Source organism: Centropristis striata, chromosome 17, assembly GCF_030273125.1.
Source record: "Centropristis striata isolate RG_2023a ecotype Rhode Island chromosome 17, C.striata_1.0, whole genome shotgun sequence".
Classification (NCBI taxonomy): Eukaryota; Metazoa; Chordata; class Actinopteri; order Perciformes; family Serranidae; genus Centropristis; species Centropristis striata.
In genome coordinates, this window is record NC_081533.1 from 26930942 (window position 1) to 26943213 (window position 12272).

Genomic DNA, 12272 nt, shown 5'->3' on the forward strand with positions numbered 1-12272 from the left:
TTCAGTATAAATTACAGTTTTTGCTGATATTTACATTTACATACGCTCACTGTATTTTTTACAGTGAAGTTCTGGGAACCAAAGCTGCCGGTATTTTACCGTAAATTAAACAGATTTTTTTTTTTACAGTGTAGATGCATTAGTATGTGCACATACAGCCTGTGTTTATATTTATGTTCCAGGGAAGACTGACAGCCCACAGGGTTGGGAGCAGTTTACTGTGTTTTCATTACTCTATGCTAATCACAGCCAACGCCCGTCATTTCTCATTCACCACCGGGCTTATTGGAGCCCAGCCAAGTCCTAACTCTTCTGTTACAGTTCAAACATGAAATCGCTCAGCGTACGAGGCGGCTAGATTTGCTTTTTTTTCTTTTTTTACTCAAAAATACTGTTGAGGCAAAGTTCTTTTGACAGGGAGATCTGAGGAGTTTCTTTTGTTGATGTTGAGGGCTGATGGTTATACTGACAGCATCGCCAACACAAAGTTTGTCAGTTCGCCCTAGTTTGAATGCAGCGCAACTGAGGGCAAGTGAAACTGCAGCGGCTCGGCAGATTAACATATCAAAGGGGAGTGACAGCCAGCGCTGGTGCTAATGCTGGTGCTAAAGCTAAACACCACCAAATGATATACACTGTCATTAACACAGTTTATTACCCAGAGAGAGTTCTTTCACATGCATAATCTATTTCAGATTGGACATTCAGACCATTGATTTCCAGTCTTAAATACATTTTAATACATTGGTTTTCAATGATGTGTCTGTGTACATTGATAATGATATATCATAATGCTTTATCTTTCAGTTAAAAAAGGAAGCTTTTTTGGACATCACATTATCACATTATTATGGAAGCTCTGAAAGGCAAAATGAAAAACATTTTTTTCGGGCATTGTTTCAAGTTTATCTCGTACGTACGGGATAAACTTTGGTTTTGGCCGGAAAAACTTTTAGGCTTAATTAGGCTGTTTTGAGGGAAGTGCCTGATGCACGATACAAAGTGAAGTGAAAGTTCAGCAAAATGCAGCATAAACAAATTTTTTTTTACCTTATTAGTTAACTACAGATACATAGTATCTCGTCAGATGAGATAGACTTGCTGGCCTTGTTGGTTTATCTCGTTATCTTTTAACAATGCCTGAAAAAAAATTCACCCAGATTATTTTCATAATTATTTTTTCTTAAGTCTGTGCATCCTTTCTTGCAAGTTTGAATATTTTCTGTAGTCTGTATATTTTTGCTATTTTCCCACTATCTATATATACTTCCATTTTAATTCTATTCTATTGGAGTAACTGGAGCTAAAACCAAATTTCCCTCCAAGCATTAATAACGTATTTCTGATTCTGATCTTTTCCATCTTCTTTGTGTGTTTTTACAGCTGGGACAACTTACATCTTCGGGAGAGGCGGAGCCCTCATCACATATACCTGGCCACCCAATGACCGGCCGAGCACACGGGCAGACCGGCTGGCAGTGGGCTTCAGCACGCAGCTGAAGGAGGCTGTTCTGGTCAGGGTAGAGAGCGCCAAGGGACTGGGAGATTACCTGGAGCTGCACATAGTAAGACACCGCCCTGGGGGATATTGAGGGGTGGGGATTGAAATGATGGGGGGAATGGTGAAAGCACCCTAAGCTACATTCAGTCAAATGAATCCCTTGGGGAAACCCAGAGAGAGAAAATAAGGATTGGGAGGTACCTAGACAAGGAAGGGGAAAAGGTAAAAAGATGCCATGGGACTTGGGGAGAGAACTTGGGGCTATTTACTATTCAGTGAAGAACAAGAAAGAGGAGGAGGGAGAAGCAGGAACAGAAAGGAAAGGATGTCAAAGATGGCGGAAAGATGGTCTGCACCAAGGGACGGGGAGTAAACCAGAAGCTACAAATAGTACAAGGAATGGAAAGGGAAAGGTGGGGGAGAGGAAATGAACTTGGGTCCATTGATGCAGAATGAGTGAAAGTCACTTTGTTTACAGCAGTGTCTGGGTTTTTTGTGCACATGGTGATGCTACATCTTTGTGACATGGGTATTCATTATTCATTTTGGCTGGTAAAAGATAGAAGCTTGATCTATACACGTTGATATCTATGCTTAGTCAGGATTCAGTTTTTGAAGTTCGACTTAATTTGCAGGGATTAAAGGATAATGGCAGTTTATGTTGTAACATGGGCAGTGGCGGTTCTAGACCAATGTTACTGTGGGGGCCAAGGAGCGGCCAGTGTTTAATCAGAGGGTACATCAAAAAACGGCAAAGATGAGATTTAAGCATTCAAAACCTTTATTTTAGCTTATATAAAAATCACATTTAAGTATATTTGTAAGATACAAATACATTGATGAAACAATGAGACATTTTCCAACAATAACAATTATTTTTGTAAGACAATGATATTTATCTTTTTTGTGCACAATTACTTTTTATTTTATTTTGAAAGTGCAGTACAATGAGAATAATCTTGACACACACACACACACACACACACACACACACGCGCGCGCGCGCACACATACTTATTATTGCACAATTAAAAATTTACAAAACAATTATACAATGTACACATTCCGGGTTCGTTTTGTAAGACGGCTTATTAGAGCCAAGTATGAAGAAGAAAAAAAAAAGATCCGGGGGAGGGGGGTAATATTTCCAGAAAAAAGTTGCAAATTTACGAGATTAAAGTGACAAATCTACGAGAAAAAAAGTAGCAGATTTATGAGAAAAAAAGTCAGAAAAAGAGTGTTTTTTCTTTGGATACGTATTTATTTTATTTTATACTTGGCCCTAATACGCCGTCGTATTCTTGTGTACAATGAGATATTGTTTGAACAGAAAATAGTTAAAAATTGTTCCGTCATTCTTCGATATAAATTGATTATTTTATTATTAATTTGACACAGGGGCCACAGCAGGGGGCCAAGGGCTTCTTCACAGGGGCCCCTGTATGCCCCCGTGTAGAACCGCCACTGAACATGGGTTTCTAGTAGTTTTGGATCAATGTGCTTTATCTCATAAATGAACTTCTATGGATCAGACAGAGAAACAGAAAATTTTATAACGTAAGGAAAGCGTAATAAACTGGAATAATAATTTAAAGTTGGATTGGAGACGCCATTCAATTATGCGTTTGTAATGATTTATAATTTTGGCTTATGTGTAGTTAAATCTTCTCTGGGAGTTAAAGGATTTGTCCCGAAATGGCATTTATAGTTCTGGTGTGCAGCACGTACAGGGGTCACAGAGGGGAATATGTGTGTGCAGAGTCCAGAAAATGACTAATCACCCCACAGCATTTCTTTTTATGCCCTGTCAAAGTAGTTATTGGCGTCGTCTTTGCTTTTATTGCTTTCATATGTTAGGCCTAAAGGTCATTTAAAACTGTTCCTAACGATATCTATAAATGGCAATTAAGGGACAGCAGGCATTTAAAAATGCATTTACACACTCTAATTGTCTCGTTGACCCCTGCGCTTCCTCTTCCCGATGTTACACTCAAAGCTCATTTTCAGTTTAATAGGTGGGTTTTCTGTTAATTACCAACCAAGACCATACCTGGTGGTGTTGCTGGATTGAACTATATTTTTATTGTACCAGCATGGTGGAAAAGATGTCCTGCAGTTTCTTATACTCTCTTAAAGTACGCAGTGATACGGCACTATCACTGTTATCTACACTTATCTACACTCAGCCATCTGTACAAATGTGTGTGTGTGTGTGTGTGTGTGTGTGAGTGTGATCACACCACTCCAACATCCCGGTGACCCCAATTTGTTTGGGCTGGCCGTGCCTGGAAGCGACAGGAACATAGTTGACCCCAGGTCACTTCTCATCCAGTGATCAGTAAACTGAGAGGAACAGAGGAAGGGGTGATGGGAAAGAGGTGTAGGTGAAATGGAAAGAGAGGAGGGGGGTTAGTGCTAGTGGATACACCAAGTAGGTCAAGGCCAATTTGAATGCTCTTAACATTAGTGATGAATAATAATAATAACTGTAAGGTTGAAAGATTACAGTTGCTAATGGACACAACAAATGTTGCTGGGGTTGAGGTGGTGATGTAGCAACTGCAGCAACTTTAAAGGGTCAATTTCTATCATTTTTTAGCACTATTTCTGTTGCTTTTTAATGTTGTTTTTTTTTTTTGGAGAGCATCAAGTGATTCAACCAACAGACCGTATGCATATCAATAGGAAACTATGCAGTCATGGAAAAAATGATTACACCACCCTTGTTTTCTTCAATTTCTTGTTCATTTTAATGCCTGGTACAACTAAATTTACATTTGTTTGGATTATATAATGATAACAACAGAAATAGCTCATAAGAGTTTAATTGCAGAACTGATATCTAGACATTTTCCATGGTTTTCTTGATAATAACCAAAATCATCATCAACAACAATCAACAACAAATATCATCATTTGTCCAAAAGAAAAAAAAATACTTTTACTTGCACCAGGCATTAAAATGAACAATATATTGAGGAAAACAAGGGTGGTGTAATAATTTTTTTCCATGGTTTTAGATCAGAAAGACGAGAGCTAAACTTTGGTCTCCTCCACCTTACAGAAACCCCTGGTTGTATGTCTCCATGCAGATTTCTTTGGAATTCCATTTCTGTGCTCCAGCAGACCTCCAGCTTTCCAGCACTGAAAGAGGAAATTTTAAAAATTTAACAGCGACATGTCTTTCCAGAAATACTGCCCTAATTACTGAGCATAATCCACAGAGCTCACAGAGACTGGAACCACAGGTTCGTAAAGTCTCTTTACAACTTTAAAAAAAATGTTATTGGTCCAATTTTGGTTCAAAAAACCAAGATACAAATTGTGCCTTCTCTTAGGAGGAGTATCCATTTTTATAGGGTTCATTTACCACTACCTTTTTATTAACAGGGAACCTGAAATTCACAAATGCAATGTGACTAAAATGTATTACAAAGGCAATTGGTGAGATATCTTAATCAGATTTGTTGTATGTACTCAGTGGTTATAACATTTTTTAAAGTTGTAAAGAGACTTTATGGTCACCCTTTACTTTCATGCGAAAGATATAGTTCCCATTAAAACTGCTGACAGTGTGTTCTGTGGATTACCCCGAGTGACAAGAGACTTATTCCAAGATGAGGTGTGGCTGTTGAATTTAAAAAGTAATTTCAATGCTATAATCACCACCAACCAAACCCCATTTGGCTTCTTTGTATTCCGGTGGGGCGGATATTTCAAAACCTTGGAATTGTCACCAAAACTACACTACCGCTCAAAAGTTTGGGGTCACTTAGAAATGTCTTTATTTTTAAAGAAAAGCAACTTTTAAAAAAGAAATAACAGGCATACAATGTAGAGATTGTTAATGTGGTAAATGACTATTAAAGCTGGAAACTGCTGATTTTCTTATGGAATATTTATTATATATTGTCAGCAACCATCACTCCTGTATTCCAGTGGGACATTGTGTTATTTCACATTTATAGTGTTGAAAGGCTGATTGATTATTAAAACACCCGAGAATTATGTTAGCACAGCTGAAAACTGTTAACCCTTTATCAGGCGAAGAACTATATTTTGTAACTTCAGTGGATATCAATATTTCGAGAAAAAAAGTTGCAAATTTATTAGGTTAAAGTGGCAAATCTACAAGAAAAAAAGTCACAGATTTAAGAGATTTAAAGTGGCAAATCTGCACGAAAAAAGTTGCAGATTTACAAGAAAAAAAGTGTGAAAAAACAACTTTTTTCTCGCAGAATCACCACTTTAAATTTCATAAATCCGCACATATTTTTCTCCAAGATTTGCCACTTTAATCTCGCAAACTTTTTTCTCAAAATTTGACCCCCCTCCCCCGGGTCTGAATGGTTTTTTTACACATTTTGGCTGTATGTAATATCCTCAAATATTCTCTAGGGTTGAAATTTGGAATTTGCAAGTATTTCAATGAGTGCCCTATTAAGGGTTAAGTGTTGATTTGAGAAGCAATTAAATGATCCTTCTTTAGTTGAGCATCTAGAGGTAAAGTTGGAGATTTGTACAGGTTAAAATGATCATTTCTACCCTTGTCAATGTCTTTACTATATTTTAGATTCATTTTGTAACTAATTTAATGAATAGAACAGTTTGTTTTCATGGGAAACAACAGACATTTTCTGGGTGACCACAAACTTTTGAGCCCTAGTGTACATGTATGGCTAGACGGCACCAGAGGTTGACAAGTTGACCCTTAGATACAACTTTTTTGTTGACTTTTAGGCGAATCGGTGCATTCGTTTCTTATTCTAACCTGAGTGTTTATCCCTGCCGTCCCTCACGATCACTCATCAGTCATTATTTTGCTTGCTCTCCTCTCAACTGCACATTCTCCATCTAACTTCTGTGTCTTTCATTTACTCCCCCATTCCCTCACGTCTGGCCCATTCATTCTCTCTTTCTCTCTCTCTCTCACACACACATCAGTGCCTCCGACACACCAGCCCGGCTCCTCTGCTCCCATTGCAATTACATTTCATTTGCTGCCGCTGCTCCCGAGTCGCTCCCCTAAATGACTCTGTTCAGCCTGTGGTGGGTGTTTGGGTCCCGTTAATTATGCCCGTCTCTCTTTGAGGGGAGAAGTACAGGCAAATTAGACCTGAGAACCCAGGAGCCATGGCCCCATATCATCCCACCTGATGGGGGCCTCACAGACCCAATCAAGCTACAAAATAGTTTCACGTTCAAGCAGTGATGGTGGCCCTTAGGTCCAATACCTGGGGCCTTATTCGTTAGCTTTGGCTGGAGGTTCATAAATAGCATTTCACTTTTCATTCCAGGTTAGCTTGTTTTGTGGACTCTAATAGGATTCGCAGGTTCTAATCCTGAGTGACATGTTTGCAGGTGCGCATGCACAATTCTAAGAAAAAAGTATTGTTTTGCTTTCTGCAGTTTGAGAACAGACATCCTCCCATGAAGCAATTGATTAGTGTTAAGTAAATGGCCTTTCTAAGCCCGTATCAGTGAGTCAGGGGCCCACAGGCTCCAATCACAACTGTTTCCTGTCATTACAGAAGATGACACATCACTGACTGCTGTCTTTCTAACTAGAAATACAGACACTGGCAGGCACGGCTGATAATAACCGGGACGTGATAGAGCATGATTCCTTATCTCTCACGAACCTCCTGTCTCTTTATATACCCTTCCTCCCCTACCTGCCCTCTACCTCTTTCATGCCACCCCCCCTCCACTCCTGTCCATTTACCTGACAGAGGGCAAGACATCACTCACTACATCTTCTTGACATGCTGTCATCAGGCCCCGGGGTAGGAGATGTAAAGCCGAGGTGGCGGGATAAATGCGTATACTGAATCTGCTGACTTTGGCTGCTTTAAAAAAAAAAAAAAAAAAAAAGGACGCAGCATATCCTCACAAGACCTTGTTTCTTACACTAATTATTTACTGTGGGTTTGTCTGAAAGTGCTGCAAACTTTCTAGTTGACATTTTGAGAGTTCTAGATGAAAAAGCTTCGGAATTCATTATCTGGAAAATGCCATAGGAATGAATCATCGCCGTGCGACCAAACATGACTGTGCATATTGCTGTTGCAGTGCAGTATTGCTCATATGTCTATACAGATTCTGTCATTCAGGTCAGGGAATATTAAGCAGTAGTAAAGCGAAAGCAGCTGGATTTGCTGGCTGGTCTTGAAGAACAGTTGCTCCTCATCTCGCAGACTTCATCAGTTCTACCGACTGGTGGGGAGTTCCTCTGTATTTAATCACCCAGAGCAGTTAAATACCACAGAACTCCCCAAGAGTCACTAGAACTAATTAAGCCTCTTGGATGAATGGTGAAACATTTCCAAGAATACTCACTAAGTCTAGTCGTCTTTTCATTGTGCACGGATGAACATGTTGGTAGCTCAAACTGTAACCCCCAGTGTATGCAGCGGTTTGAATTAGCAACTGTATTTGCAGCAGTTTCTGTTTTGGGGTTTTTTGCATCATACGTCTGTCCAACCACTATCTTCTTTTCATTACAAACTGCTGCTGCATTTACTGTGTGGCACAGTCTTTCTTGAGGAAGGCGTCTCTGTATGTTTAGAACAGAGAAAACCAAGTCGCCTTAAATTACTATTCCCAGGTCTCTCAACCATGTCCCATGACCTTTTCCAGCAAATGGAACTTGCTCAGGTGTCATCATCCATGTACAGGACCTTGATCAAGAAAGTTGTAGAGTTCGTAACCCCATCTCTATTCAAGGATGGTCTCCTGTGTCTGGTGTGAATGGTCTTCTTGATCTTAATATCACCTTAATAACACCTTGTCCAAGGTTTGACTCATTTTTCTTTGTACTCTCACTGCCAACTTTGAGGTGATGTAAGCTGGCCGGCGGTTGACAAGTAAAATATGGCATATTTCCTCTGTTACATATATGCTGAGTAAAGTCTGGACTTTACCACCACTCCATTTGTAATTTGTGTTCTGGGGTCCTTGAATGTAGAGATCTTAGAGCTAAGCTCCACCTAATGATCCAAGGGACTTTGGTCAAAAGATCCAATGTACTTTGGTCAAACAATGACACCTGATTAAATTCCATTCCCCAAAGAAGAAGAGACGACCCTGGGAAATAGTGAGGATTTTTATTCTCACAACCTTGAAGGCACCCTTTGGTTTAACCCCTCACAATATGAATTAGACTGGAATATACACAACTTTTACTACTTCAATGGCCATTTCTGTTTATTTCCATTTAGAAGACACGATGTCCCCAACTTTGTAGGGTGCCTTTGACAGAATATTAGATTAACAGAATTACAAATGGTCATTTGGGAGGTCTGGGCACCTTTAGGGTCTGGGGTGTAAGATTCAGGGAATGATATGGAAGTGGGCTGAAACCGGTGTTGGATGTGAATGGTCGTCTTGATCTTTATCTACCACAGACTCCTCATTAAAGAATGGAGTCCATTGACAATTGATGCTGAAAGGGGATTTAGTTGAGTATTCTGTGAAACTATGACCAAGGTCCAAGGTATTTTGGCCACAGGATTCTTTTGAAAACTCTGATAAATAGTTCAGATTTTCAGTCTCCACAGCATTGAAGACACCCTTTGATTTCACCACCCACAACATGATTAGACAAGAACATAAACAACTTTCATCACTCGAGTGAGAATTTCTGTTTTCCTCCATTTAGTAGACAGGATGTCCCCAAGTCTCCACAGTGTGTTTGGCAGGATGTTAGATCAACAGAAGTAAAAATGGTCATTTGGGAGGGCAGGACATCATTTTTGCCAATCTTCATGACATTTCCACCATCAGGGCCTGGGGTGTGAGATTCAGGGAATGAAGGGTACAGACAGATATGGAAGTGGGCTGATAGCTAAATCTCCCATCTGTGGCTGCTGGAAAAGGCAGATGTCCTTGCAAGACCTTGGAACCCAAAAGAAACGGGTTATAATTTATATATTTATTTTTTTTAAAGACATTTGAAGCAAATAACATTTTTTTCTGTCTGCGCATCACCAGTTCACACAAATTACTATCATTATCGAAAATAAGAATGTCATTCATATCAGCACAACATACTGAGTGCTGTTTTTAGGTAAGCCCAGTCGAAATTACTTGCTACACCAAAGTCTGTTAAAAACAGTGAACTTTTAGTCGATACACCAGTCAGTTGTTGGAAGGATCCACACTGCTCCTGCCCTGCCTGGAATGTAACTAAGTACATTTACCCAAGTACCGTACTTAAGTACAATTTTGAGGTACTCACTTGAGTATTTCCACTATATGTAACTATATATTTCTACTCTACTCATTTAAGTGGCAAATGCCGTGCTTTTTACACCACTTCATTTATCTGCATGCTTTAGTTAGTATTATTTACCAAATGAAAACATATGATCAATTTAATTTTATTATGCATTTTAACAAATTGGTTCTAATTGAAAGTGGCCCTGTCTTAGATAGCATATATAGAACAATCTGAGTGGGTCCATACTGCACAAAAAGTATATTACTTTTGATCCTTTAAATACATTTTGTTTTTTTTTACATTTTGTCTTTATTTAGAATCACATTTCAATATCACATTACAACAGTCATCACCATTTTGATAATAGACACTGTGATCCATATTTTCAGATTTTTATAAACAAACGAACAAACAGAACTTGGGGGTGTTTCCATCTACAGTAAGTAGTAAAAAACAGATTCAAACATTTTTTTTTAAAAGAAAGTTACACAATATTAAACAAAAGAAGGGCGTTTCGGGGCGATGTACAATCTCCACTTCTCCCAGATTTCCTCAAATTTGGCTTTTTGAAGCCTCACAGAGAAAGTGATTCTTTCCATTACAAAAATGTCATAGATGAGGTCATACCACTCGTCTTTAAATACATTTTGATGCTGATACAGTACTTTTATTTAAGTACGTTTTAGATGCAGGACCTTACTTGTAGTGGAGTAATAGCACAGGGTGCCTTAGCCTTACTCGACAGTGTGAAAGCTGCAGTGGTATGGCAGAGCCAGGCGTGTTTTCCTGCAGTCATACATCAGTGCAAACAAAAGTACAACATTGTTTTTTTTTGTGCTGACTTGATAGTCGGAGTTGGTCCATTTTTTCCTGTACTCAAACATTTGCAATTTTAAAACTGGGCATACGAGGAGGGTTTCCTTTCATTTGAGTCTGGCTAGAACTCCTCTTCTTTCTCCAGCTTCATGCTCTGCTGTTTTTGTTGCCTGGCTCAGGTGACAGCACTGCAGGCAGTCCCCACCCCCCTCCCACCACCACCACCACCACCACCACCCAGTGTGGTAAACAAAGGCACTGAGGTAAACTAAGTTTTGGAGACCATGTCGGATTTTGCTTTTCCCTCATCCAAAAGTGTTTGATGACAACAATATGGAGGAAATAGCTTCTCTCGGGGGGCCTTCAGCTTTATGAGTCATCAGGTATTAATGGAAATTAGCATGCAGGTTATTTAATCTTAGCAGAAGTAATATTCCTCGCTTAAGACTCTTGAAACGTCTGTGAGTCTTTTATGTTGCTGTTCTCACTCAAAGCAATAAAGGAACAAAAAAAAAAACAAAAAAAAACACAGAGAAGCAAATTGGGGTTGTTTGTTATGCACGGAGTGATGAGTCATTAATGAAGAAAGGAGCAGATATCAGAGCCATTCTCTTCATGAGCTACTCATAAACTTTCTAAATGGCCTGACAGATGGCTGAGTAAAGTTGCACCTTTCAAACTAGGACTCGCCGTATCTTTTAAGTGCATTTCTTTAGAGGTGTCTGTTTGTATTTATTGCTGTTCTCACAGGCACCGCTCACGTTTGACAGTCATTACATTTACAGCTGGCAAGTTGTCGCGCTAACTGCTCGGTGGGAAGTGTCTCATCTGCAGTTATGGGCCGGTGCACAGTGCACGGCGGGCCTCCCCGAGTACCTCCATCACTGGCTGTCCGGTCCCGGCTCATAGCATTAAATAAGGGCTGCCTCTGATTACCCGTTAGGGAGCCATCCCTCACCACAACTGTCAAGTTTGAGCAGGGGGAGCGAAAGAGGGAGACGGGGGGCGTAGCAAAGGGACACGGCTATATTTTCTCCTCTTGACCCCACCCTTACCCCTCTCCCAGCATGTGACAAATGCTGATTGTGGGAGAAATAGAGAGACATTCCTGCACACAGGCGTTATGTGGTCAGCATCCCTACAGTGAAGATGTGAAGTGCAGCATCTGACTTCATTAGCTGATCTCTGTTCCTCTCTGCTGGCAAATGAGAGGAACACTTCCCTTTTTAGCGGGATATATCACCATGCTGCTTTTTTTTTTTTTTATCATTTCCTGACAACCACAGGTTATCTGTCAAGGGTTTAAACCAGCAACTGTTTAATTATGGGTTGAAAAATGTGATCTGACGTGCGACAGCAGCCTGGGATAAGATGAGTGGCGAGGAGTGCGGGGTGGATGGAGAGCTTTGTGAGGGTGCAGTGGGGAGCCGAGAGATGCTGGCGTCAGATAAAGGCAGATGGTGATGCGGATAAAACTGTCAGAGAGAGGCTGAGGCTTTTATCCTCTACTCCCCGCCCCCGGTAACACACACACACATGCACACACAGTACCCCTTTACTCCTAACTAGCTGTCAGTAGTGCACAGAGTCACGAGCTGCTCTCAGGTTCCAGCGAGCTGCCAGAGTTGCACACAGACACATTTGCAAGGACACCTTCACATTCACTTACAAGACATGTATGATTAGCCTTAGTACACTTTAATGCATGCAGACAATTTACAAGGGCAGCCCCAC

General features: G+C 40.2%; 1 protein-coding gene across 2 annotated transcripts in view; it reads left to right on the forward strand.

The window, feature by feature from the left end:
* Positions 1–12272, forward strand: part of nrxn2b (neurexin 2b) — a 948314-nt gene that overhangs the window by 792396 nt on the left and 143646 nt on the right. For both annotated transcript variants that reach the window (XM_059355183.1, XM_059355184.1), the window contains one exon: positions 1384–1565. In XM_059355183.1, coding sequence (XP_059211166.1) covers positions 1384–1565 — 182 coding nt within the window. The remainder of the gene's footprint in view (positions 1–1383; positions 1566–12272) is intronic.